This window comes from Danio rerio, chromosome 3 (assembly GCF_052040795.2).
Source record: "Danio rerio strain M-AB ecotype USA chromosome 3, GRCz13ab, whole genome shotgun sequence".
NCBI lineage: Eukaryota > Metazoa > Chordata > Actinopteri > Cypriniformes > Danionidae > Danio > Danio rerio.
Window position 1 is genome coordinate 49313534 of NC_141023.1, and position 27766 is coordinate 49341299.

Below are 27766 nucleotides of genomic sequence, written 5' to 3' on the forward strand. Positions count from 1 at the left end.
TTCCATTACTTTTTTTTATCTGTACTGAGCTAGTTTGTAATAATATGATACAGACTTCTATTTTTTAAAGGGTCATGAAAGCCCCCTCTTTCAGTTTAAATGCTACATAATGGACAAGGAGTGCTGCAAGCAGAGGGAGGAGTGGGCGTGGCTGGCAGAGCAGGGGACAATGAGGGGGTTAACTGTCAGTTGGAGCACAAAATCAGACTAAAAAAGCTTACACTAAATGCTCTATTTTGAAGATCCAGCCGCAAAGTCAAAAGCGCAGGGCACAAACGCATACAGGGAGTGTCAGAATCCACTTTTGCTATTTTAACAACGGAAAAATCCGCTTTACGCCGTGGAGCATGGTCTAACAGGGTTGAGCTTATTCTCTTTATGAGTTATAGGTGTGTTTTGAGAATAAACCAGAGTCCTATCTCCCATTCACTTTAAGAGTCAGTTGCGCCGTACCATGGTGCATTTGCCATTTACTTGATGAACTTTGTAAGTGGAAAAACTGAAAGCTTCACTAGAGAGAAAACAGTTGTAGAGCATCTACAGCGGGAGAATGAGAGAATGGGCATCCTCATTCTTTACTTTTACTTTCACTCTCGAGGATAGGGAAACCTGTTGTACGTACAGACATCCATTAGCCTATAAATAATTAATTTCATTTATTAAGCGAAAAGATTTGTTTCAAAACTATTTCTAAATTCAGTTCTAATTTCCAGCAAATAAATGTTAAAGTTTAAATTCACCTATACCGCATGTCTTTGGACTGAGGGGGAAACCGGAGCACCTGGAGGAAACTGACACAAATACGGGGAGAACATGCAAACTCCACACAGAAATGCCAACTGACCCAGCCAAGGCTCAAACCAGCGACCTTCTTGCTCTGAGGCAATTGTACTAGCGCAACAGCGACGCCCAAAACGCAAACATTAGACACAAATCATTGCTCTGCATTGCTTTAGTTTATTAATTATTTAATTAAAGGCACATCTGATATAAACAAAAATGGCTGAATGGAGCATACACTAACACCAAGTTCAGACTGCAAGTAGTTGTGTCACAGATGTTTTCACACTGCATGACTATCTGGGCTAGAGTTTTGTCTCTGCTTTGTTTACACTGCAAGATGGATCGGCGACAGGGGCTTTCACACTGCATGACTTTACAATAGGAAGAATCGCAGACAACTTTGTCCAAACTACATCTCACAGCCAAAAACACGTGGTATATCTTTTGTTATTAACTACTTAACGTGAATCGTAGACAGCTCCAGATATTTAGCACACCAAATTTCTCTTCTGCGTTTTTTCTCAGATCGTTTCTTTGATATTTCAAACTGTGTGATTGTCACTCACGTGCACGAGCACCGATTTGCCTGTGATTTCAGGCATTTGTCAGCGATTTCTCAAAACCTGTCGGCAAGTCAAAATCGAGGCTAAAATCATGCAGTCTGAACTCCGCATTACCTACGTATTATTCAGTCACAAGTTGGTATCAAATTGTCAAAAACAGACAGACAAGTATATACGGATGTAAAAATCTTCAGTGTTGCCAATGTTATAAGTTAAATTAACAGTTCCAAGTTCCAACAGGTTTACTCACTTTTTAATATAGTCAACTTGTTGCTATTAAATCTTCGGGTTTATTCACTTTTTAAAGTAAAGTAATTACTGTATGTTCATCCACCCAGAAAAATAGTCCCACTAAAAAAAAAAAAAAAAAACGTAATTATTTACAGGAAAGTTGAAATGGTGCTTAATGTTCTTTGTTAATCAACAACGCACCACAATCCTGCCAGTGGAGCTTCACTTTTACAGAACGTGAAACATTCCTGTAATTCGTGTAAAAATCTCCCAGAGGTTTGTTGTGTGAAATACGAGGGTGAATATAGGCCAGCGGGAGAGAGATGCAGATACGACAGCGGCTCTTGGAAGCACAGAAAAGACTTCACACGGTGGTGAAGTGGGAAATGAGAGCGATATGAGATGAATCTGATAATGTCAGCGGTGTGCACACACACTCACATACACACATGCCTTTTATTACCCTCCATCTTTACTTCTATCTGCCATTCACTCCTGTAACATTCAAAAACTTTTCTCCTGCGGCACAAAACCCTGCCGCTTCCTCTCCCCGGAATCTATTCTTCTCTCTTTTCTTCCCCTGCTATATGGTTTAGATGTGCCTTTCTGTGTCGTGCAAACTCTCTCGCCTTGATTAAAGTCCCCGGAAAGCAACAATCGGCGCACTGCAGTGAGGACGCTACTGTCATTCTCCTCAATTAGAGTAATTACCCCCCGTTCATTCGGCGGCTAATCACTTCATTAAAAACAAAATGGATAGAATTAGCATAAAGAGTGGCGGTTGATTTAGCTGCGGCTTCTCTGTCACCCCCCTATACTCCCACAAACACTGATCCCTGAGATGATCAGTGCACCATGGTCCAGATCCACTGATAGAGATGGCACCAAAGTGCTCAATATTTGATGTGTATATTTAAAGATGAAATTAAAATAAAGTTAATTTTTCTAGATGCTAGAATGTTCAATGTGTTCATTTTAAGGATATATATAAGCTAGTGTGCTCCAACAGTGACACAATTTACATTTAGAAGATGTGACCCTAAAATAAACACACAAAGCTTGCAGTTTGTCACTTTTTTTTTTTGACATCACCGCATACTTCAATTTGTCATCAAATCTTCTGACCAATCAAATGCTCTTTAGTATCTGACAGGCCCCACACACCCCTTTCAAGACACTACTTATGGTTTGGTTTTCATTTGAAGGGCTTAATCTTAAACACTCCCACTGGCAGTTGCAGAGGTGTATAAAGTACTAGAGACCGAGACTTAAGTAAAAGTACAAGTGCTCTATCAAAAAAGTGACTTGAGTAGAAGTTGAAGTGCTCTTTTAGCACCATACTTAAATGGAAGTACTAAAGTATTCAATATATTTTTTTTTTGTATTTAAGTATTGCAAGTAGTTTATTTCAAAATGTACAACTCAAGTACTGAAAGTAAAGTACAAGTATTGTGTAATATAGTTATTTAAGAAAGCAGTCAAAATAAACAACGTTTTGTTTATTTTAAATATCTTTTTTTTTGAGCATGTGATTAAGTACAACGAAAAGAAACATGGCTTATGATACTGTTTTTCTCTCGTGCTTGAACCACAGATCTGACACATTACAACAGCTTTAACACACACCTTTCAAAGTTGTGTCACAAAAACACTCCGTAATTCACTCAAAACACTATTGAAACCCATTGTCGGATTGCAAATTACAGGTTGCAAACGCTGTAAAGGGAAGTTCTAAACATTCTACAGAAAGAAGTTGGTCGCTATGGCACCCTCCATGCAGCAGCCAAGAAAAAGGTCTATACTTGTAACAAGTAGGGGTGTGAACCTACACTGGTCTCATGATTTGGTTCTGTTGCAATTATCATGCCATCGATTCGCTTCAATTCAATATCTTGATGCATCTTGGTGTATTGACGATGCTTTACATACATAATTAGATTTTTTCTTTACAACGAGACATTTTTTTATCTATAAATATATTAATATTTATATACACAATTATTTGAAATACAATTTTGTTCTTTAATACAGCAGTAAGATATATAGACTGTACTCTTAATTTGACCTGCTCAATAAAAACACTCTTTCTGACTGTATCAAACAAAAGTTTAACACATGCACAGAAGACAGCATGAGCATTTATAGCAAACAAGGTCCCACTTTTTATTAATTGTCCTTAACTACGATGTACTTGCATCAAAAAATAAATATAATGTACTTACTGTGTTCATAATGTATTTGAGAACACTTGTGGTGGTCTTGAGTTGGGATATGGGTTGGGTTAGGGACAGGTTTGGTGGTGTGGGTATTTTTAAGGGTGGGTTAAGGTGTAGGGAATAGTCAGCAGTAGGGATGTAACGGTATCAGAATTTCACGGTACGGTAATACCTCGGTATGAATGTCACGGTACGGTATTTATTGAATCATTTACAGGAAAAAACAAAACTTATGAAAATACTCCAAAAAAGTGCCAAAAGTATCAATGACATACAAATTAGCCATCTATCTGTAAGCTTTGAAACAGGAACTTCAATTTTAATAACAAAAAAATATTAAACCATGTAAAAAAATTAAGTTTCAATTTAGTAATGTTGAAAACTCATCACATTCAACATTTAATCACTCACTCACTTAGATAGAGATGGCTTTAAAGGAAAATTATCATATAAATATAATCTGGTAAAAGCTGGTATCTCTGGGTATTTACAATGTCCCCTGCAACAGAAAAAAACCCTCTCATTTGGGACTGAGGTTTCAGGGACAAGAGAGATATGACTTGGCCCAGGTTGACAGCAGTGGGTATAGTGCATTGTCTTTCCCCCACTTGAGAGGACAAACCATGAGTAAGATAGATATCTCATGTCTGCATTAATCTGACCAGTGTGCTGTGTTTCTGCAGTCCCCATGACTGATTATTAGTCGTATTCCCCAACTTGCAGGCACGTGCACACACAGTGCTTAACCTGTGCAGTGCACATGCCCTTTTTAGTCTTGGATAGAAAGTTCCCTTCCAAAATGATCAAAAGTGCCCCCGCGACGCGACATACCCTCCGTCCCCGCTTTACAGTACGCGCGACAACACAGCTGATATGAACTCGCGCGACAACACCGCTATTCAGTACGCGCGCGACAACACAGCTGATAAGAACTCACGCGACAACACCACTATTCAGTACGCGCGCGGCGACAACACCCGCTTTAGGGTTTTCCAGCTCTTTTTGATCCCCGCTTCTAGCAGCACACTCCATTTCCGCATTACTGGATCTGTAGCGACAACAGACCGCAAGGGATTATGGCCAAGCCTGGGCTGATGGGAATTGTAGTTTCCGGTACCTCCCATTCGCTTCATTCGCCTGTGCAAATTTTCTCAGAAGAACTATAGTTTTACCGAGTCATGCGACTACGGTAATATCGAAAAAAATTAATATTGCGGTATGTCGGTATTTACAATACCGTTACATCCTTAGTCAGCAGTGTATTTACATATGTAACAACAGAAGTTAATTACAGATGTAATTACATACAGGTATTTAATCAAGCATAAGTACATAATAAATACATGTATTTACACAATAAGTTAATTAATTTCTGTGTAAGTACATATTAGTTAAGGCCACTTAATATAAAGTGGGACCGCAAATAAATTAATGTAAACAGTATCCCTCTTGATTTTTGAGCACTGACAAGCGAGGTTCTACACTCCTATGATTGGTCATTGTTCTCACCTGCTCAACAGAAAGGGCTGCAATTGGCTTCAGATTAATATTTATTTATTGGGATAAACCCATTGAGATGTACCATCTCATTTTCAAGGGGGTTCCACAATTAACCACAATCACATAATAACAACACCAGAAGACAAAACATAACATAACTTACACAACATCCAAAAAACATGACATCACATAATAAAAAAATAAAAAAATAAATAAATAAGGGGGGTGGGGGGGGAGTAGTATACATACACACATACGTATATATACGTAAAAAAAAAAAAAAAAAAAAAAAAAAAACTATATACAGATCAGTAAATCAATCACCAAATACATGATAACTTCTTCAACCTTAAATGATGTAAGGGATGGAATGTTAGCAGGCAAATTATTCCAATCTGTTGGACCCTTAAACCTAAAAGCTCTTTAACCCATAGATTCTTAACAACCAGGAAAAAAAAGTCTGAACAGAATGACTAACTTGATAATTTAAGGGGAAAAAAAATACATAATATTGTTGTAAATAGTAAGTATACTCAAAATTTATACATTTAAATAAAAATTGAAGCCAATGAAAGTGCTGTTCACCAATGGTGGGAAGAACAGCCGCGGTTAAAGTCTATATGTGCATAATACATGGTTATCATAGGTAATCCGTAATAGACACAGTGGAGAAAACTCGCACCTCAGGCACGCTTGTGTCTGGATCCACAAGAATCGCTTTAACAGCCAAGAGGAGAGGAAAAGTTACCTCACAAACAGGTCAGCAGGTCAAATGTCCAAAGGGAGAGAGAGAGAGGTAAAGATGGAGTTTTACAGGATTTTGTGTCCTGTGCCGCCATCATTGTAGTGAGAGCGTTATTTACTCGCCCTCGCCTCCTTTACCATAGTATTTTACTGCGACATCGCGCATTGGAGATAAATGACGTCAGTACGTAATAACAGGTTATGATCAATTACTAAGCCAATATCAATTATTTTGACTCCCCTAGCAACGACTAACAATGCAGCACATAAAAAAAAAAAATCTATCAAGAGTAAAAGTATTAAACTGATCGAAAATATGTACTGAAGTAAAAGTGGAAGTAGGAGAAAAAAAAATACTGCTGTAGAGTACAGATACAGCCTTTTAGTACTTAAGTACAGTAGTGAAGTAGTTCTACTTAATACATCTCTGCAGATTTGAGATTACAAACAAAACTGCACATGGCTGGAGGAGCTGAAGGGGAGGAGCTAGTATATGTCCCTCACTGTCTTCATGTTTTAGTTGAGATTCCGTCAAATAAAAAAAAAAATACTATATAAATAGTGATACTATATTTTAAACTTTAGTTTATGTGTAAAGCTGTGTGAATACAAACAACAACTCTGAATGTAATACGCTCAAAGATCAATGCAAAGGGAGACATTGGCTTTTATAGAGTTAGCTTAACAAAGCCAACAGCAAACAACGTTTGGGGACTCCATGATAATATATCCAGGTTAGTGAGATCACAAACCCTTCAGCTTACTCACATTCACCACGTGAATCAAAGTGGCGTGGCTAGAAGCGCTGTGATATATTATTACTAGAGAAAGTCATCAATATGCCATCAATATGCTGCTTTTTCCACAGAGCTTCTTCTGTTTCTGTATTTGGGCTTCCAAAGGACATGACACAATAAGAGAAGTGCTTAAATGGTACTTCTGTTCCTGAGAATTATAATAAAGATAGGGCACTAGCATTTGACAAAGGACAGCTTCCAGAATCTCTCTCAGTTCAGTGCTGGATTCGGCTGAAAACCTCTCAAAGAAGGAGCAGCTCCACCCATAATAGATGAAGCTGTGGATTGTGAGCCACAACCTGTAAGTATTTTTATTTGTTAAAATTGATCTATTATATACATAGTTTCTAGCGTTAACGGTATATTGTGCCAAGGACATTAATGCTGTTTGGCACTGTAAACAATTTAGCTACTAATTCATATTTATCTATCAAATCACTGTAAACACCCACACTCTTCAGCAGCGCTGCAGTGTCTCTCTGTGCTGCCGCTTTTCCCATGTTCTACATCTCAAATAATAAACTCGCAAAAGATGTGAACGTTTCATATTACATGCGTTTAATCTAAATATAAATGTAAGACACTTGTCAGATTTTATTTTAGAGAGCAGGCGTGAGGTTCAGCTGTGTCGATTTTCTGTCTGATTCAGGGTAAAATTGACACGGCTACACTGACTGACAGTATTTATACAGCAGATGCACAGCAAGTGACTGGACGTGATGCTTCCTGGTGATGTGAAGCCGATCCGTAAATCACAGCACAATATGTTAGTTGACAAATCAGAGCCTCTTGAGGGCGGGCTGTTGGAGGAACTAGGAAATATGACAGTCATTTTTATGTTGGCTGAGTAGCCAACACAATCTCACTGTAATTAGTAACGTTTGTACTAATTCGTATGAATGCGTTTCATCTAATTCGTACAATTTAGTACGATTTTCTTATCCCCCAAAGATGGCTGGGTTTAGCAGTGGGGTTAGGTGCCACGCCTCCTTTTTTTTTTAATCGTTTGTACAAATTAGCTATTTAACTGACAAAACTTAAAATACTTATGCTTGCTCGTGAGATAAGGTTGAAGTAGCTGTATATGATCACAGTAACATATATGAAAAAAAAAAAATAACATGATTTTTTTTTTTTTTTTTTTTACAAGTGAAGCATGAGCACACATTGCTTTGCATCTTATAAACACAACCAAGCCTTCAAATACACTCTGGATCACTCCTTTAAAACTTTCCGAGCTTTACGTTTTACATTCACATGCGTTAGGTTTGATCATTTAGGGGACATTTTTTATCCAACGTGACTTTCTGATGGGGTCGATGGAAGCAATCAAACTAACAAAAGAGTGACAACAATACTATAATATTCTGTAAATTATTGATGGCATTTCTTCTAATTTTTAAATAGAAATGCAGCCATCTTTTAGTATAAGATAACACAAGAGATATAAGGAGACACATTGGCTCAGTGGTTGGCACTTTCATCTCACAGCAAGAAGGCTGCTGGTTTGAGTGGTGGCTGGGTCAGTGTGTGGAGTTTGTATGTTCTCCCCGTGTTTGCGTGGGTTTGCTTTTTTTGCTCCGGTTTCCCCCACAGTCCAAAGACAAGTGGTATAGATGAATTGAATAAACTAAATCGGCCATATGTGTGAATGGGAGTGTTTGGATGTTTCCCAGTGCTGGGTTGCAGCTGTAAAGGATATTCTCTGTGTAAAACATATGCTTGATAAGATGGTGGTTCATTCCATTGTGGCAGCCCCTGATGAACAAGGAACTAAGCTGAAGGAAAAAGAATGAATAACAAAAAGATGACATGTCGTCAGACATGTTTTTATATGTATTTTTTTTGACAGCACAATATAAATGTCTCGTTTTAAAGCAGATAATGAATCAACATGAAATTCGTTATTTTGACCAGCTTTCACTAGAAAAACAAGTTGAAAAACTTAAAATACAAACATAATTGCAACAAAATATGAATAAGCACTATATAAATAAGGATAAGTAACACTCTCATATGACACCATTTATCTAACAAGGAAGCAAAGATTAAACACCAGTAGAAACTCATTAAACTACGGGAAACTTGGCCAAATTACGTGCAGTTTCTGACTGTGCAGCACTGGATACCAAATTTAAGGGAAAAAAGAACAAGTAAAAAGATTTTTCAGCTTTTTAACACAGATGAATGTGTCTCAAAGAAATGCAGGCTGCACGAACCAGCTGCTAATGAAAAACATGGCAGATCCAGATATAATTGACCATGTGTGAGCACTGTAAAGCGCTGTTTCTCATTTCACATGTAAAAAGCGTAGAAAAATAGCCTGTTTATTTCTAGGGGCCAGAGAGAGGGAAGAAAATAGGGAATAAAGATTTGGATGAAAACATTTGCTGCATTAAAAAAAAAAAAACATTACTAGTGGACCAAATGTTTGTGTTTACATCAACACGCTTCATTTGTAATATTTCAGTGCATCTGGAAATTCACAGCGCTTAACTTTTTTTTTTTTTTTTTTTTTACATTTTGTTTTGTTACAGCCATGTTACAAAATAAATTAAATTCATGATTTTCCTCAACATTCTACCAACAATACCCTATAATAAAAATGTGAAAAAAAGTCTGTTAGTTTATTGTGCTAAGAATACTTTATAATGAGAAAGTGCAACCTCTAATATGGATGATAAGTTTTGCATTCTAAAAGTGAGAGTTTTTTTCTAGAAACACTCCGTGTCTTAGGCTAGCTTTGGGTGGAACTAACCTAAAAATAGATATAGTTTTATTCTTATCCCTTTTACTGCCTGTTATCCCTTTTTGATAGACCATATTTTGACAGTTTTAAATGAAGATTGTTAAAGCCATTTAAAGAATAACTGTTTTAGATACTGATTTACACACAGCATTGTTGGTTTACAAAAAATCTAACAAACAATCCTGTTGTACTACTACACTTGGGGTCCGTTCTTCGTACCTTGCTTAAATAATCCAAGATGATTTGGCAGATCCTAGATAACCGATCTCTGGTTAATTTGGTTCTTCAAACAAGTTCGCGAATCAGATTAGATTGTCTGGATGAACTAATCTGAGATCACTGCATGTGTTGTGAAGGGCAGATCTATCGATCCTCGAAATCATGATCAGCAATGCAACAATTGGCTGACAGCACAGCATAATGTTATAATCTGATTAATATTCAATTAACCATGTGAGCAAAATTACATAAAATTAGCTGTAAACAGTTTGTTAAATATGATATGCAATAACTTTTCACGTTTGTTGTGAGCTGCAGGCTTTACACTGTCATGTGTATATATATATATATATATATATGTATGTATGTATGTATGTATGTATGTATGTATGTATGTATGTATGTATGTATGTATGTATGTATATATATATATATATATATATATATATATATATATATATATATATATATATATATATATATATATATTTTTTTTTTTTTTTATCTGGAGTTGCCACAGTGCAATGAACGGCCAACTTATACAGCATATGATTTATGCAGTGGACGACTTTCCAGCTGCAACTAATCTATGGGAAACATCCATACACACCCATTCACATTCCTACACTATGGTCATTTTAGCATATTCAATTCATAGCGCATGCCGCATGTCTTTGGATTTGGGGAACACCAGAGCACTTGGAGGAACCCACGTAAGCACAGGGCTAAGAAAGACACTGACTTATATAAAGAAGAAGACTACATTTCTTAAATAATGACTTTAAAGCTATAAAATGAGTGGAATAATCAGGAGATGATCCGTGCTGAGCAGCAGCCTCACTTTAATGTAAAGATATTTTCCCACAGCCCGTGGGAAACAAGTGGCAAAGGGAAAGCAACAATTTGCTGCAGATTCGGGAGCAAATTAAAATCCCACTGCTTGTGAGTGCACTGCTCTTTGTTTATTTTAAACCTATGTGCTTACATTTAGATATTTTGTATGTTACAGTGTACCTGCAATGCATTAAAACATTTCCTTGCAAGAAACAATTGGCAGTAAGCGCAAATCCTGTCTCTCACGCACACGCGTGCGGTCAAGCACAATAACTATGTGTTATAACAAATATTTAACTTCATGTTAATAGGCCTAAATAATAGCCTATATTTAATATATATATATATATATATATATATATATATATATATATATATATATATATTGCTACTAATGTAGCCTATTTAACAATCTGCAATTTCGCGGCTCACTCGCTTTGAACAGCTATGTCTAATTTCAGAGCTCTTTCAGTTCTCGAAATTACCATGGTAGCACACAACATCATCGATGTACATATATGCTCGACTTTTAAAGTTTCACGACAGAAACATGCACGAGCAGTTATGTAGATTATTTAAACTGAACTCAGACTAGTTAGATCAAATTATCTTCAACTTGCTGTTATGGAACCAATTTAAGCGTGGACATTTAGTTCAGCTCATTAAAGTCAGGCTTTTGACTTTAATCCCCGCTTTTCTTAACCATGAAATAGCCCCCTGGTCTTGTTGTTTTCAAAGGACGCAAATGACGGTGCGGCTGTTTGTCTGCAACACAAAAGTTGAGAAGCAGCCGGGTCAACACCATATCCCTGCTGGCACGTAAAATGGTTCCACACTGAATCTAGTTTAGTTATGTAACTATTTATAGTATAGTAAATATTTATATCTATTTATTTTATTTATTTATTTTTTTACTGAGGATTTGCACAATGTTTATTTGGACTTTGATGCATTATTTATTATTTTCTTATTTTTATTTGTTAAGTGGTGTTGTTTATGGTAACTTGTCAAACTTGTTTTAGTGTTCTGTTGTTTTGTAACAATCTTTCTGTTTAGTTCAGAATGTTTTTTTTTTTTTTTCCCACTGAACAACGCCTTAGAATAACATTGAAATAAATTGCTATAACTTGCTGAGGGAAAGGTGGATATAGACAACATTTACTTTCGTAGTTTAAAACATCATAGTGTGTATTTCTTAAGAAAAAAAAAGGGAAAAAAAAACTTTATGAGGTTTTGTTTGTAATAAATAAAAAAATAATTAAAAAATACGTTTTTTTTTTTCAATTCTGGAATATTTTCTGTTCATGTTTTTGGACCAAACAATATTTTAGACTGGACCTTTAAATGATACAGATTGAAGCTTCAGGTTCTCCTGTTTAAAATAGTATATGACACTTGAGGCTGACTGCTAAAATAACAATAAAACAGCTTAAAAAAAAAAAAATAAATAATAATAATAATAATAATATAGGCCCATTAGGTGCCCACAAAATACCTCTAGGTCTTTAAGGGTTAAACCTGCACTGATCTTTACCTTTGTTGTCCCTCAACTTGCTCTCACACCTGATATTAGGGGTTTAATAAAAAAAGAATAAGTTTAGTTTTGTAAAGCCTTTAAATTGCACTTTAGGGTGAATACTAGTACATTAAAAATAACTAATACTATTATTTACTATCATAATGGCAAATATAAAATAAATCAGCTATTAAAAATTAGTTATTAAAACATTACTAAAATCTTTAAAAATGTGTTGAAAAAAATATGCAGTGTGTATGCGCAAAATATACAGGGGGGCTAATAATTCTGACTTCAATTATATATACAATTTGGACTGTTTCACAATGAATTTCCTGCCAAAATACTACCCAGATATGAAATTCATAGTGATTTTCAAGCACGGACGCACTGTCAGAAGTTGATTGACAATAGACTGCCTGCCTGTGGAAGATTGTTTAAAGTCTGAAACCAGGTCTCACCACGGTTGAGGGTAGGGGTGCTGTTGATGTCTCCGGCCATGAAGGATGACTCCGTCTGCTTTCTCACCGTGTCGTTCCACATGCGCCGGATACGGCTCTGAAACAGTGAGAGCAGTGATGTGATTGTGAGATGGACACAGCAGCAGCGTATGAGCAGTAATGCATTGGTGTGGTAAGTGCGTGTGTGTGTGTCACCTGTCTGTGCACGGCTGCATGGCGTGTCTGACTGCCGGTGTAGTATCGGTTGTTTGTGCGCAGGGCAGAGTTCTTCAGAGAGCCGTGAGAGCTGGTCGTGGAGGTGCGACTGCAGCAGTATGAATGACGCAGGCACTTGCTGTACTCCTTATGCACCTGAAATGCATACACACATTGTATACACACTGTATATTATAAGCACTTAAATACAGAATTGAATCTATGTAGGAAAAGCAGCTACACTAAATGCAGCTACAATGTATAAGTTTAGAGGAAAATATAAATTATATATAATATATCGCTCCCGGGATATGGATCCAAATGCAATTTTTAATGAAAAAGATTATTCGTGCAGGCAAAACAAATGAGGTCAAAAAACAGGAACTCATGTATCATGAAGGGCATCTAAAAATTGCAAAACAAAGCGATGATCAAAGAACAAAAAGTTACAAAAAATCATCAAAACATAACTAGAAAAACTATAAACAGGACGACACTCAATGAAACCATACAGGTACTGACAAAAAAAAATTTTGCCTTGACTGGTGTGTGCAATGTGTATAAATAGTACAAACAATTAATGATGACGATATTCAGTTGTGTGTGATTAATGGTGACTGGTTTGTGCAAAGGTATGCTGGGATATGTAGTTCCTGAATGACATGTGTAGTATGCCAGCGATCTTTTAGGAACAGATTGCTGGTTATGTGACAATATAGTGTATCAGAACAGTAATCATAGTGCTTCATTTTTTCCACTTTTTTTAATGTTACAGCTTTATTCCAAAGTTGATTAATTTACCTCTATTGATTAATTACAGCCTCAAGTCTTTTTGAATATGACTCCTCAAGCTTGGCACACCTGTCTTTGAAAGTTTTGCCCATTCCTCTGTGCAGTACTTCTCAAGTGGGATGGGAAGTTACGGTGTACAGCCATTTTCAGATCTCTCCAGAGATGTTCAATTGGATTTAGGTCTAGGCTCTGGCTGGGCCACTCAAGGACATACACAAGGACGAGTCTGACGTCAAAAGCACTCTGAAGCAGGTTTTCTTTCCGGATGTCTCTGTACATTGCTGCATTCATCTTGCCCTTTATCATCACTATAGTCTTCCAGTTCCTGCTGCTGAAAAAACATCACCACAACATGATGCTACCACCACCATGTTTCACAGTAGGGATGGTATTAGCCTGGTAAAGAGCTGTAGCTGGCTTTCTCCAAATGTATTTCCTGGCACTCACTTCAAATGGTAAAATTTTAGTCACATCAGACCAAAGAATTTCGTTTCTTATGGTCTGAGAGTCCTTCAGATGCCTTTTGGCATATTTCAGGCAGTAAGTGGCTTCCGTCTGGCCACTCTACCATACAGGCTTGTTTGGTGGATTGCTGCACAGATGATTGCCTTTCTGTAAGGTTCTCCTCTTTCCACAGAAGAATGCTAGAGCTCAGACAAAGTGACCATCCGGTTATTGAATACCTCCCTCACATAGGCCCTTCTCCCCATCACTCAGCTTAGATGGCCGCCAGCTCCAGGAAGGGTCCTGGTGGTTCCAAACATCTTCCACTTCCGTATGATGGAGGCCACTGTGCTCATTGGAACCTTTAGAGCAGCAGACATTTTACTGTAACCTTCCCTAGCCCTCTGCCTCGAGACAATCCTGTATCAGAGGTCTACAGACAATTCCTTTGTTCTCATGTTTGGTTTGTGCTTTGACTTGCACTTTTTACCCTGGGCCCTTATATAGACAGGTGTATGCCTTTTCAAATCATGTGCAATCAACTAAATTTACCACATGTGACCTCCAATTAAGCTGCTGAAACATCTCAAGAATAATCAGTGGAGACAGAATGTATGGCAAAGGCTGTGCATATTGGTGTACATTTTTGTGCTGATGTGAATTGTTAGGGTTCTTTTTATTTTTAATAAATTTGCAACAATTTCCAAAAACTCTTTTTTCTCATTGTCATTAGGGGGTATTGACTGTAGAAATTTTAGGAAATAAACAAATTTAATCTATTTTAGAATAAGGCTGTAACATAAAAAATGTGGAAAAAGTACTGCGCTATGAATACTTCCTGGATGCACTGTATATAACAGCATTTTGTTTTACATTTTATATTTAGTTTAGATTAAGTTAGAGAGCTTTTTAACCTACTTCAGTAAGATACAAATTCAGTGAAGACAATTATTATATAATTATATCTTTGAAATAGGGTTAAAATGAACTGTTGATTGAATTGGTAAGCATCTTATTAAGCTAAAATAAAATTTCATGCAATTTCCACTGAGTGTTAGAAATGTACTTGAATATATTGAATACATTTTTAAAATATAAATGTGAGTAAGTATACATGTGCTTTAGTATGTTAGTCAGCACACCAACAATATTACAAATAATTATATAATACAAAATAATAAGCGTTTTTAAAATATGGTGTATAAAAGATACATCATATAGTTGCACTGGGACGCATCATCAGTAAAGTATCCTGGGGTCAGTGGGTGTTTTGAGAACGTTTTGAAAGCCCCATCTTGCGTCCTAGTAACCATCACCCACGGATCAGCCTGCAGCTTTACTAACGGACTTAATGACCCTTTTCTTAGCTGCTGTAGGTTTTTTAATTTTCTTTTTTTTTTGTTATTGACATTTTTTACACATTCGTGGAACTAAATATTTATTTTATTAATTTAATGCAACAGCAAATAAAGTTTTTTTTAATTTTTTTTTTTAACCAACCATTTTTAATGTTTCACATTCATGTTTATTCTCATTTGGTAAGAGGTTTTACACAAATTTATGCTAAAACAAAGAAGAAAAGTTTGTTTCAGTTTTTGTGAAATGGGAAAAAAAAGACATTGAATGATTTAGTGGAGACCACAATTCGTTGTCATCACTGCTAAACAGTTCTTTGCAGTTTTATTGGTTAAATCCTGCGCCATTTCTGTGTCTTTATAAAGCCTGTCCTCTCACAGTCAAAAATAGCTTTAATTGTTAAAAATGTGTTTATTACCCAACAGAGAAAATCTTTAGCATTTTTAACTGATTCACATGACATTATTTAATGTTTTTTCCCTCTATTTAGCTAACGTCTGGGGTAGTTTTGAGCAAATGTGTCCCCGATGTCCTATCCAGGTCTGAAACATTAATGGCGCTGACCTTTTTCTGCAGAGCGCAGTGGAAGATGAAGATGAACATGCCCTGGAAGGCATTGAAGGTGGTGAAGAGGTACGCCATGATGACTGTGTTCTCATTGATGAAGAGCAGGCCAAAAGCCCAGGTCAATCCTAGGAGAAAGAGCAGAGCGATGGCTCCCAAAGCCCAGGACCTAAAGAAGAACAGGTACACTGTCACAAATGCAGAAAAGCAAACCAAAACTGCAGATAACAAGCAAAGACTCTCACTTGATGTTGTCCAGGCGGCTGGAGTCAGGTTTAAGAGCTGATGAGTTACGGATCATCTTGTGAAGAGTTATCATGAGAAACACCAGGTTTAACTGAAGGTGGGAGGAAGGAAAAGAGGTGTTAGAGATGTAACTTCATAGACCTGTTTAGAGTTTGTAAGAAAACTATAACAAGTGGGCAGTGCTGCAGGTGTAAACAAGGTTTAAAACCTTTGACTAAATTCAGATGTAGCCGAAACGTTTAATATGGTAAGCTTCCACAGAAAGATTGATGGGATTTTCATGTTCATGAGTTTCCTTTTACAGAATTGATAATGTAATTTAAGCAAAATCTGGTCAGTTAAATAGAACTAAGCATTCAATTAGCTGTTCAAGTGTAAATTGAGATGAAAGGCTGATTAAAAGCAAGCGCCATCAGGAGCAGTGGGCGAGTGCTGAAACTCTATTGAAAATACTGTAGAAAAATACACTTCCATTTTTTAAAGACACACCATGGAACAATGGAATTTAAAGCAGCTTTTCTAGACTTGTGTGAAAAGCTCTGGTTACCAAAGTAACCCTCGTTCCCCAAGGAGGAGGAACAGAAATGTTATGTGGAAACTTCTACTATGGAGATGTCGTCAGAATCCAATCATCTGAAAGATTGGATAAACGGGCCAATTAAATGCCAATACGTTGGCAGCATCAGCATGCACAGCTGGCGCTACTTACAATCAATTTTGAATAAAAGCCAAGCTGAGGCCTTCTTTTCTAGCTGAAGAGACTAGGGAGGGAGCGGGTTCGAATCCTTGATCAGCCGATGACAGCCCATCTTCCGATGCAGCAATGGACATCTGAGCCTCGATGTCATCTAGTGAGAGGGAAACTATGCTTGGATGTAGCGTGTGGAGGACTGAGAAGTCCGCAAGCCAGAGGGCAGCAGATTTACTCCCACTGTAACCCTCAGATCTGTCCGAGTGCCCACAGCGGTGTGGGAGAAAACTGGGGTGGGTCGCTCTTTTGCAAGAGCAAGCCACGATCTTAACTGCGCAACAGACATGCCATCGCAGTAATGGCATGCGCTGCCGGCGAGCACAGCATTAACATGCTGGACCCCCAGACATGAAACGCATTGCTTGTGCCAATCATCCAGGAACAGGAAACCAAAGCATCCAGAAATGCACAGTCGGAGCGACATCTTGAAAAAGACACTCTGCATGACCGTGTTGCTCTTTTAGGAAATTCGCAACAATACAAACCGCTCTGGAGGACATGACCCAAAGAATGCCAAGCAAGGAAGAAATCCAGCTCGACCGTCTGCCACCATGTATCATAAGCCCCTTTCACATAGTGATACCGGTAAATATCTGGAAAATTTCCGGAACGACTTTACCGGTATATTCCAAAAAGCGCTGTTCACACAGACGAGGACGTTACGGAAATTTTCCGGAAAAGAGCATTCACACATGCATTCCAAAATACCAGTAAATTCTGACATCATTCACCACAAATAAGCTTTAAACGGCTGCGCTTGTATTTGTAAACATTTGACTAAATTAAAAACTCTGTGGAAAAAACTTTCGCTGAATCTCTTTCCCATGTCGAGATGTTCATAATATGTGCGTGTGCAGGCGCTCACAGGCTGTTTCACAGGCACACGCAAAGCTTGAAGGTAAACAAACAACGGCTTATCATAAGCATCTCATCGATGATTATTTACACAGTTGGCATTAAGAAGAACATATAAACGTGATCTGACTAACTTCTAGCAGCTAAATGTGTCTGGAAAAATATTCAAAGGCTTTTATTCTCACAAACCGCGCGGACGTAAATGCGTCTGACTGTTGTGATTGGCTAAAGCAGATGTCTCACGTCAGCACGTTCTAGAAGTGCACGCGCTTATTACGGCAATCTTCCTTCTGCGTTCACACAGCGCAGCATTCCGGCAAATTGCCGGTTATGTTACAACTTCTCTTTCCGGAAAATAGCCAGAACTAATTTAACGGTATTTTCATAAAGGACCTGTTCACACATACAACCTTTCCGGAAAATTGCTGGCAATTTTCCGGAAAGGTCTGTATGTGTGAAAAGGGCTATTGACTCTGGACCGAAAGAAGCAGAATGCTTTCTCGTTCTCTTTGTCTCTGTTGTAACAGTTCTAGAAAACCCGACTCTCGAAAAATCGACTCTCTCAGAAGCTTTGTGAAAGGCTCTTAAGCGAAAAGGATGCTCAGCTTGACACGCGCTACGCTTTTATTTTAAATGACTTGCAAGTAGCGCCAGCTGTGCATGCTGACGCTACCAACTCATTGGCATTTCATTGGCTTATTTATATACTCTTTCTGATAATTGGATTCTGATGAAATCCCCATAGCGCAAGTTTCCACATAGCATTGAAGTTCCCCTCCCGAAAGATTTACATGAGAATGGCAGTACAGACATTTACACAAAGTTTTGCTCTGTTCAGGTTAGATGAGAGGCCTGGCGCAAGCAAGAAAACTTCAGACAAACTCTTTTCTTTTCTCAAAAATAACAACACAGCCCAACGCTAGCGCATTAGCAAAATATACTGTAATTACCAAAAAATGTCAGCAAGTTCCCGTATCTAAACCTAATCTAAACTCCACACTCATATAAAGCATATTACAGCCAAAAACATAGTCGTCAGCAGCAACAGATCCATAGGTGAACAAAAGTGCTTTGTCTGATATGACTAGCACAGCACTTTCCAGAGGGAGAAAAGAACAAACTCTGAGGAAAGCAGGGAGAATGTTTGGAGAGAACAATACCATGATAATGAAGGACACAGGGCCGATAAAACTCCAGATGAAGTAGTTATCCACCCTCAACCAGCACCTACACACAAAACACACACATTATACACACTTTAGCAGTGCATTTTACCATACACAGAACGATCCCTTCATCACATGCAGATACTTCTGTTGCTTTTTTATTTGGTAGCACATTATTGATCATCAAATACCTTTTAAAACTGGCAAACGGTCTTGAAATAGTATTAATAAGAACATGCGGATGCATATCTTTTGCCATACAAAAGCTAATAAAAGCAATAAAAGTCTAGTTGAAGGTTAAGCTCAGTTTTTAATCATTAGCACACTGAGTCAGCGTCTCATTTTCTGCACTGTAGTCAACATTCAAAAGTCTGCAGCTGTGCTATTTTCCCACACGCGCACACACATAAACACACACTCGCGTGCACACAAACACGCCCATCCACACACACACATATGCTCGTGCAGGCAGCAATCAGCGCAGTTAAAGGTGCAGTAAGCGATTCTGGTAACTTCCGCCGGCGATCAATTGGACTACGCCCACTCATTAAATCCCTTTCCCTATTAATTTGACTACGAGTTTATTAAATATTTAAGATAAAAGATCAATAAGCAATTATCACTTCCCATAAAACAATATATGTATTGTATTATGTATAAAATATAATAATTATTATTTTTTTTAATTTCTCATTTGAGTTAACCTTGATTCTTTATTGGTACGTTATGTATGCTTTGCTTAAAGAGATGTTAAATTGTTTACCTTTACAGTCATTCTTTTCCATGTATGTTTTTTACATTATTTACTATATTCTGTATGCTCTGTCAAATTATAACTTAACCAAAACTGGCCTTTGAGGAAATGTATTTTGCATACTAATGAGGCATTTTGCTGAAAGAGCTATCTTGGACAAGAAATCTACAGCAGAAACAATAAAAATAACGTGCGTCTCTCACTTCTGATTTCCTGTGTAACCAGTTATGAAACATATTGGGGCCTATGGAGGTCTCTAAGCATGTGCACTTTACTGGTCCAGTTCTTCTGTGTAGAAGAGAGAAACTAGAGACGGTAAAGAAAAGCTGACAAAGACAACCCGCCTTCTCCTTCTTCTGTATAAATAAACTGGGTCTTTAGTCCTAAGAAAACACTTGCAGAGCGCCCAGTGTGTTCTCTTGGATAGCATTGTATAACCAATTGGACACAGTTGTGCGACCCAGGGCCCTAATTGAATTATTAATTTGTTCTTAATAAATTACCAATATTTTTGGAAATTGATCTCCGCCCCCTCATTTTGGATTGAACTCGCATGGAATAGTAGAGCACTTGTTCCAATAATTAATTTTACCTATTTTTTTTTCTATATTCTCTAGACATAAAAATGGAAATTTAGTGACCCTTTACTGAGTGGTTTCAAACCTTCATGAGTTTTGTTTTTCTGTTGAACACAAAATAATTGTGTTGTACGCTGGAAACCAGTCACAACTGACTTCCATACACTACCTGACAAAAATCTTGTCATCAATCTCAATTGTAAGAGCAACAAATAATAACTTGACTTCTAGTTGATAATTTGGAAAAGTGGCAGAAAGTAGATTTTTAGCAAATGAATCATCTATTGAACTGCATTCATATTATCATAAATACTACAGAAGACCTACTGGACCTCATATGGACCCAAGATTCTCATAGAAATCAGGGGGCATGTGAGAGATCTGCAGAGTGGATGGCAACATCAACAGTCTAAGGTATCAAGATTGTAAACAAGTGGTGTTATTAAAATTAAAATATTTTTTTTGTGAGCTATTCCTTTAATGTGTACATATTTTATTGCATTCTATTTTATGGGAAAACTGTTTGGTTCATAAGCAACTTAAAAATATCTGTTTATTCATAAACTAATTTCGAGAGGATCACATGCTTATAATCAACACGGCTGGCTCCTTGTTAGCTCCGTAATCAGCCCTATTTGATGATTACGGAAGCATTATAAATAACCTGAGTTTTTTACTCCAGTTATCTTTGACTTGAAGATCCCCCCCTTTCCACCCCTACATCCTCCCACTTTTTTCTGATCGGGCGACACGGTGGCCCAGTGGCTAGCACTGTTGCCTCACAGCAAGAACACCGCCGGTCCAACCCATCAGGCCGGTTGGTGTTTCTGTGTGGAGTTTACATGTTCTCCCCGTGTTTGCGTGGGTTTTCCCCGGGTTCTCCGGTTTCCTTCCACTGTCCAAAAACATAAACCATAGCCAATCGACTAAAACAAATTATCACCCTTAATAACTAAGCTAACCTTAGTTTACACTTCTCACGGTGACAAGCAGGGGAGTTCTCGAGACGTACCTGACCTCGAATTCCCATCTCGCCCTTCTAACGGGAGGGAGCCCCGGGCTTGAGGATATTATGAGCTCAGGGCTCTCTCCCGGGACAGCATGCCAAATACGCTTTATTGATTATCAGCTAAGTGTGAATCCTTGAAAGAGAAGACATCTGTTGTATTTTGCACAAAAGAGAAAAGTTATCCATACATGAGCCTTCCATTCCATGGAATGGAAGGCTCAGTTAAATAAACTTTTTTTTTTTTTTTTGGTGATTTGTCCCCTGAAATCTGGTCCACATTCTTTTTTTTAATTTGCCCCAGAAACGTCTATGACTTTGCACGACTTATTTAATTATTTCATTGGTAGTAACACTTACACAACACAGGTGCAATAACATGCATTAATTCATAACTAATGTACTGACAATTCTGGGCTATGTGTGGAACTATGGCATTAGACAATACAATGTTCATAAGTACATGTGATGCAAACAGGTGTGGGAGTGGGAAAACACCTGCAAGTACATATTGTTATGCATTGCACTAACATAATTCCTGTCACAGATGTGCATCACAAATTCACTGGCTATAGGTGAATTGAACGTGAATGAGTGTGTATGGGTGTTTAACAGTACTGTATTGCTGCTGAAAGGGCATCTGCAGCATAAAACATATCCTGGAATAGTTGGCAGTTCATTCCGATGTGGTGGTCTCTAAAATAAAGACTAAGCCGAATATATGGTTCTATCTGACATTTTTGTCAAAATTTAGTTTTTGGCATATTCTTATTAAATGACAGCTTATGGCATTATGGGATGTTTTTTATAAGTTGTTTACATTTTAGGACTTTTTCCAAAAAAAAAACAAAAAAAACAAAACAAATGTTACACACATGCTGTTGGCTATGGAAGGCAAAAACTTTGACGCTTAATATCTTAAAATCATTCAGAATGCAGAAAGAACCTAATAATTCCATGGTGACAGTGTTTTAAGGGTAATGTCTTTATAAAATATAAAACCAGACATTAATTCTTAATTCTCAAATCTCAATCTCAATAAAGTTTAAGTCTTAAATCTCAATCGAAGCTTCAATCTTAAATTTCATGGACAAATGGCTCAGAATAATGATTAGAATATAAATTATATATAGAATTGTGCAACACGGGCTCATTCTGAAAACATAGTCCTGTTGTTGTTTCTGGAGACTGTAAATTTGGTAGCCAGAGGTACATATGGCTGAATTTAATTATTTAAGCAAACGCTACGTTCCTTTTCGTGCTTACCGGCTGACCGCTTACCTCCATGTGGAGGGCTTTCCCGCTGTAATCAGTTTATCCAGTTAGCTCTTCATGTACGTCGGCAAACTTGAGACGCAGAGAGGAGTTGACGACGACTGGGTTCGAGTCCGGGAAAGAGCAGTTCCAGAAATTAGGAAAGACAAAAAAAAAAGGAATCCAAAAAATAAAATAAACAAGTGAGTAACAGGGTGGGAATGTGGTAAAATCTGAAAAACGTGGTAAAAATAAGACGATGGCTTTTCTTTTTCTGGACGACTTTTGTTAATCATTGGTTGGGTTTAGGGAATTAAGTTGGTGGGCAGGTCAATCTGTGAAATTGGTTGGGTTTAGGGAAGGAGGAGGGTGAGTCAGTCGGGCACCCAGTAAATCATTCAGTCAGTCAGACAGACAGTCAGTCGACAGCGGGCTCTGGTGGGTTTATGCGAGAACAGCGCGGGTGCAAACGGCACTCGTGAGAGACATTTGAGGTACGAAAAAGCACACAGTGACCTCTCTTGGATTTGCGAAAATAAGAAAACTGCAAAAATACGTACCTCCCGGGACGTATTTCGAGGTCTCCAGAAACGTCCACGAGACTAAATTGTCAGAATGAGCCTGGATTGGAATTGTGGTAAGTTTACAATATCAGCAGCTAAAACCATGTCTATTTGAGTAATATAGGAAATTCTGTTGATTAAATATGTCAAATTATTTACCTAGACATATATTAAACAGCAATTAATTAGTTTTAACATATTTTAAGGTAACACATGGTTTAGTTTTTAATGAGAAACATATTAACTCAATTTTAATTGTGCATAAATAATGCCTAGTACTGCACTTGCATTGTAAAGTGCATCCCATTAGGGTTTAAAACGAACCATTATTTCTCAAGAGATTGTTCTCTGACTGGTTAGTTTTCACTATTGGTTAAAAATAGCATATTCTCTTGAGAAGTGCTCTTTTAAAGAGATTTATCAGGACAGGATCTGTCAGACTTATGCTTGGTAGTAAAAAAAAAAAAAAAGAGGGGAAAAATGCAACACCTTTAACTGCCTTCATTTATAATTCACATGATGACCTTGGTCAGGCCAGGATCACATGACAGGGAGCAATCTCTAACTGGACTGCAAACTACATAACACCAGTATAGGTTTCCTAGTGAAAGGCGATGCTGCGCTTTATGGAATTTAAACTCCCAGAGAGACGTTTAGCTGGAATCCATTTAAATGAAACAAATGATTTAAAGAGGGGTCACGTCCCCTGCTCTAAAAACCACTGGCCCTTGTATGGCCGAGTGCTAATAGACTGATTCACACGTACGCTTTCTTGGTCCCATAGCTGCGGTAGTCGATGGCTGCTGAGATGCCCACCACCAGGGCTGGAAAGCAGTAGCCACAAAGGTAGTAGTATTTCTTCCGGGAGTATTCGCTCTCAAAGACTTCCACCAGCATCAGGTACAGCTGGATCCCCTCCAGACACATCCAGGAGAACGCAGCCAGGAAGAAGAAATGCAGAAGGCCCGCAAAAATGGGGCATGCAATCTGTGGGAGGACAAAAACGGGGAAAGAAAAAGTAAATTTGAGGATTTTGACATGTTATTTACTCAAGCTGAGCGGTTTCTTTTTATCTCTGGAATTCAAAAGAAAATATTTTGAAGAATACTGGCAAGCAAACAACTTTGGCTCCCCTTGACGGTTGTTTTTAACTGTTTGGTTAAACAACATACTTCAAAATATTTGCTCTTGTGTTTTCAAGTACTGTACACTCTCATAAATAAAGGTACACAAACTGTCACTAGGGTGGTACCTTTTTAAAAGGCACAAATTTTTATATTAATACCTTAGTTAGTTTAAAACTTGATTAATCCCCTTGGGGCAATTCATTTCGACATGGTGGTGTTTCACATACAGTAAAACAAGAATGACACACTTAACATAATAAACATCAACACTTAACAAGTACAAAAAAAAAACAAAAAAAAAAAAACAAATAATAGTACATCAATTAACTACATTTGCATTACATAACCTAACTGCTTCAGGCACAAAAGTAAATTCATAACGATTTGTGGAATATCTTATTGTCCTCAGACGATGAACAAGGGGCATCCACTCAAAATGTTTATTTAAGTGATGTGTTCTGTCTCCTAATATTTTATTTGCCATCCTCAACACCTGTTGTTCATAATAGTATGCAAGACTTCGCAGAGGAACTCCCAAAATCTTTGAACACAAATTAACAATGCCTTGAAGAAGATTCTTGTTTTTTTATAGACAGTAAAGAAAACCAGCAAATAAAGTAAAAGGACAAAATACTTTCAATAAATGAATTGTAAAAGGTCTTAAGAATAACTTTCTCTACAATAAAAGAGTTGAGTTTCCGCAAGAAAAAAGTCTATGATGAGCCTCATTAACAATTGTATGTGTAATGTTAAGGGTACATATTAGTACCTAAACAGTACAAAAGTGTTCCTCTCAACACTTTTAGGTACTTATATATACATTTGAGATACCAGTATGGACCCTTTTAGTACAAATTTGTATTTTGAAAAGATGCCACCCCAGTGACAGCTTGCGTACATTTATTCCTGAGAGTGTACAAATAAACTCTGGGTGTTTTATTTTCTTTCTTTGTTTGGCGAGACATAACAGAAGATATTATGAAGACATTCTGGAAAACCAAAATGTTTTGGTTCCATTGACCTTCATTGCATAAACAAAAAGTACAATAGACGGCAATAGGAACCAAACAAGTTTGATCGGGGAGCATTCATCAAAATATTTTCCTTTTGGCAAAAGAAATTGGAATTCAGTTTTGGAATGACATGCAAGCCAGTTTAATGGTTCTATTTGTGTGATCAATCCTTGAAATCTGGTCAATTTTGCACTTTATTTTTTGTTTAGAACTACACTCAAAAATGTTTTGAGATTTTGTCATTTCAATTGTGTATTCTTGTTTTTTATTTTGTTTTTGTTTTTTACCCAGTCAACAACAAAAATTTTGTTAATTGGCTCACAACTAAGCTGAAAGTTGAATGAACTAGTTTAACTGTTGTTTCAGCTTTAAAAAAAAAAAAAAAAAAAAGGATTTTGGTATCCTAAAAGTCAATGTAAAATCTGTCATCAAGTGCAATTCATGTGCCATTATTACTCAAGGCTACTTATACTCAAGGAATCATTCCTAATGAAACGTTGCTTCATATATAGACAGAAATCATGCATTAATGAACTAATAAAGGGATAATTCACCCAAAAAAATAAGAGAAAATTAACTCCACGTTTACAAATCCTCTAGTGGATCCAAGCCTTTATGAGTTTGTTTATTCCCCTGAATAGGAAAGGATGTATATTTTAAGTAAGCTGAAAATCACTCACCTATGTAGGAAAATAAATACTACATGAGTATGTCTAGAACTCAATGGGTAAAGGTTTCCAACGTCTTTAGAAAAATCTTCTTTTAAACGTATAAAAGGTTTGAAATAAGTAAAGGGTGAGTGAATGATGACAGTATTTTCAGATTTGGGTGAACTACCCCTTTACTAAATCTTGCTATTGGTATCAGAAGACTATGTGTTGATTTACATTAACTATACTGCAGGCATGAATACTGTATACAGTTGAAGTCAGAATTGTTAGCCTCCCTTTGATTTTTTTTTTCTTTTTTAATGATCAAGGAAATTTACACAGTATGTTTGATAATATTTTTTCTTCTGGAAAAAAAAGTCTTATTTGTTTTATTTTGGCTAAAATAAAAGCAGTTTTACAATTTTTAAACACCATTTTAAGGTAAAAATTATAAGCCCCTTTAATCTTTTTTTTTTTCTCTCTCTCGATAGTCTACAGAACAAACCATCGTTATACAATAACTTGCCTAATTACCCTAACCTGCTTAGTTAATCTAACTAATTCAGGGGGGGGGGCTAATAATTCTGACATTAACTGTACATACTCGCTGTCATACACTTTGTTTTTATGTGCCATTGTGGATATATAAATAAATAGTTTAGTTGCAAAAACCTGTGCCATCTGAAATTTCCATTAAAATGAGCTTTATTTTTAGCCTCCTTTGTTTATGATGAGTTATTTTAATTTGAAGAGCATGAAATGAACTTAGTCGATGCTGTAAAAGTAATATTACTAAACCTACACACAGGGACCTAATAAAAATGCTCATTTTAAAAGAAAATTGCAGATGGCATTTAGAGGTTTCTGCATCTGAACACTTCAAATGTTTTCCAGCAAAAAAAAAAAAAAAAAAAAAAAAAAAAAACTTTAAAGCAAATCACTTAGTATGAACGTCACATATTGTTATTAATATTTATGACTAAAGACATGATTGGCACAGATTGTGCACTGTGCCTGACAGGGAGTTTATTTCAGAGAAGTAAATATATTTAGCATATTAAGACACAGTTCACACGGATTATTAACATTCAAAAAGTGGAGATAACTTAATTTAATCTTAAATTTTATAGCATTTAATATTTATGTATTCGTGTGATTTTGAACTTGCAGGTGCATTTTGTGTCTCCAAGATGAACCTTTGATTATTTTATAAAATTAAATCCTTAAATAAAAGTGTTTTGAATAATACCACAAATTACATCCATATATTTCTAACATGAATATTTGAGTGTGTATTATTGAAATTTTGGGCTCTATTTTAATGATCTAGCAAAATATAAAGCACATTAAGGGCATGTCTGAATCCACTTTTGCTATTTTAAGGATGGAAAAATATGCTCTGCGCCAAGGCGCTTCTTGTGCTTATTCTCTTAATGAGTTATATGTGTGTTGTGAGAATAATGTGCATTCAACCAATCAGAGTCTCATCTCACATTCCCTTTAAGACTTTAAGTTACGTCACGAAATGGCACATTTGCAATTTACATGGAAAATTTAGTAAATGGAAAAACTGAACGCTTCACAAGCGAGAAAATCCTTAAACAGACCATCTGCAGCAGGATCACGAATCAGCCTTCTCTCTTTACTTTATTTTTCTCTTTCTCTTAATTTTTACTCTTTATTCCTTGTCTTTTTTTGAATAGGAAACAGTATTGTATGCACTCCACTGAAGACATCCATTAGTCTACATATTTCATTTTGTTCGTTAGGCGCAAATATTCGTTTCAAAACTATTTCTAAATTCAGTTCTAATTTCCAGCAAACAAATAAATGAACAAT

At 36.8% G+C, this 27766-nt stretch overlaps 1 protein-coding gene across 6 annotated transcripts in view; it reads right to left on the reverse strand.

Moving 5' to 3' along the window:
* adgrl1a (adhesion G protein-coupled receptor L1a) overlaps window positions 1-27766 on the reverse strand; it is a 374293-nt gene that overhangs the window by 16915 nt on the left and 329612 nt on the right. For all 6 annotated transcript variants that reach the window (XM_087245090.1, XM_087245088.1, XM_087245092.1 and 3 more), the window contains exons 17-22: window positions 23904-24124; window positions 18977-19043; window positions 16210-16301; window positions 15965-16133; window positions 12809-12964; window positions 12614-12710 (exon numbers count right to left, since the gene is read on the reverse strand). In XM_087245090.1, coding sequence (XP_087101216.1) covers window positions 12614-12710; window positions 12809-12964; window positions 15965-16133; window positions 16210-16301; window positions 18977-19043; window positions 23904-24124 — 802 coding nt within the window. The remainder of the gene's footprint in view (window positions 1-12613; window positions 12711-12808; window positions 12965-15964; window positions 16134-16209; window positions 16302-18976; window positions 19044-23903; window positions 24125-27766) is intronic.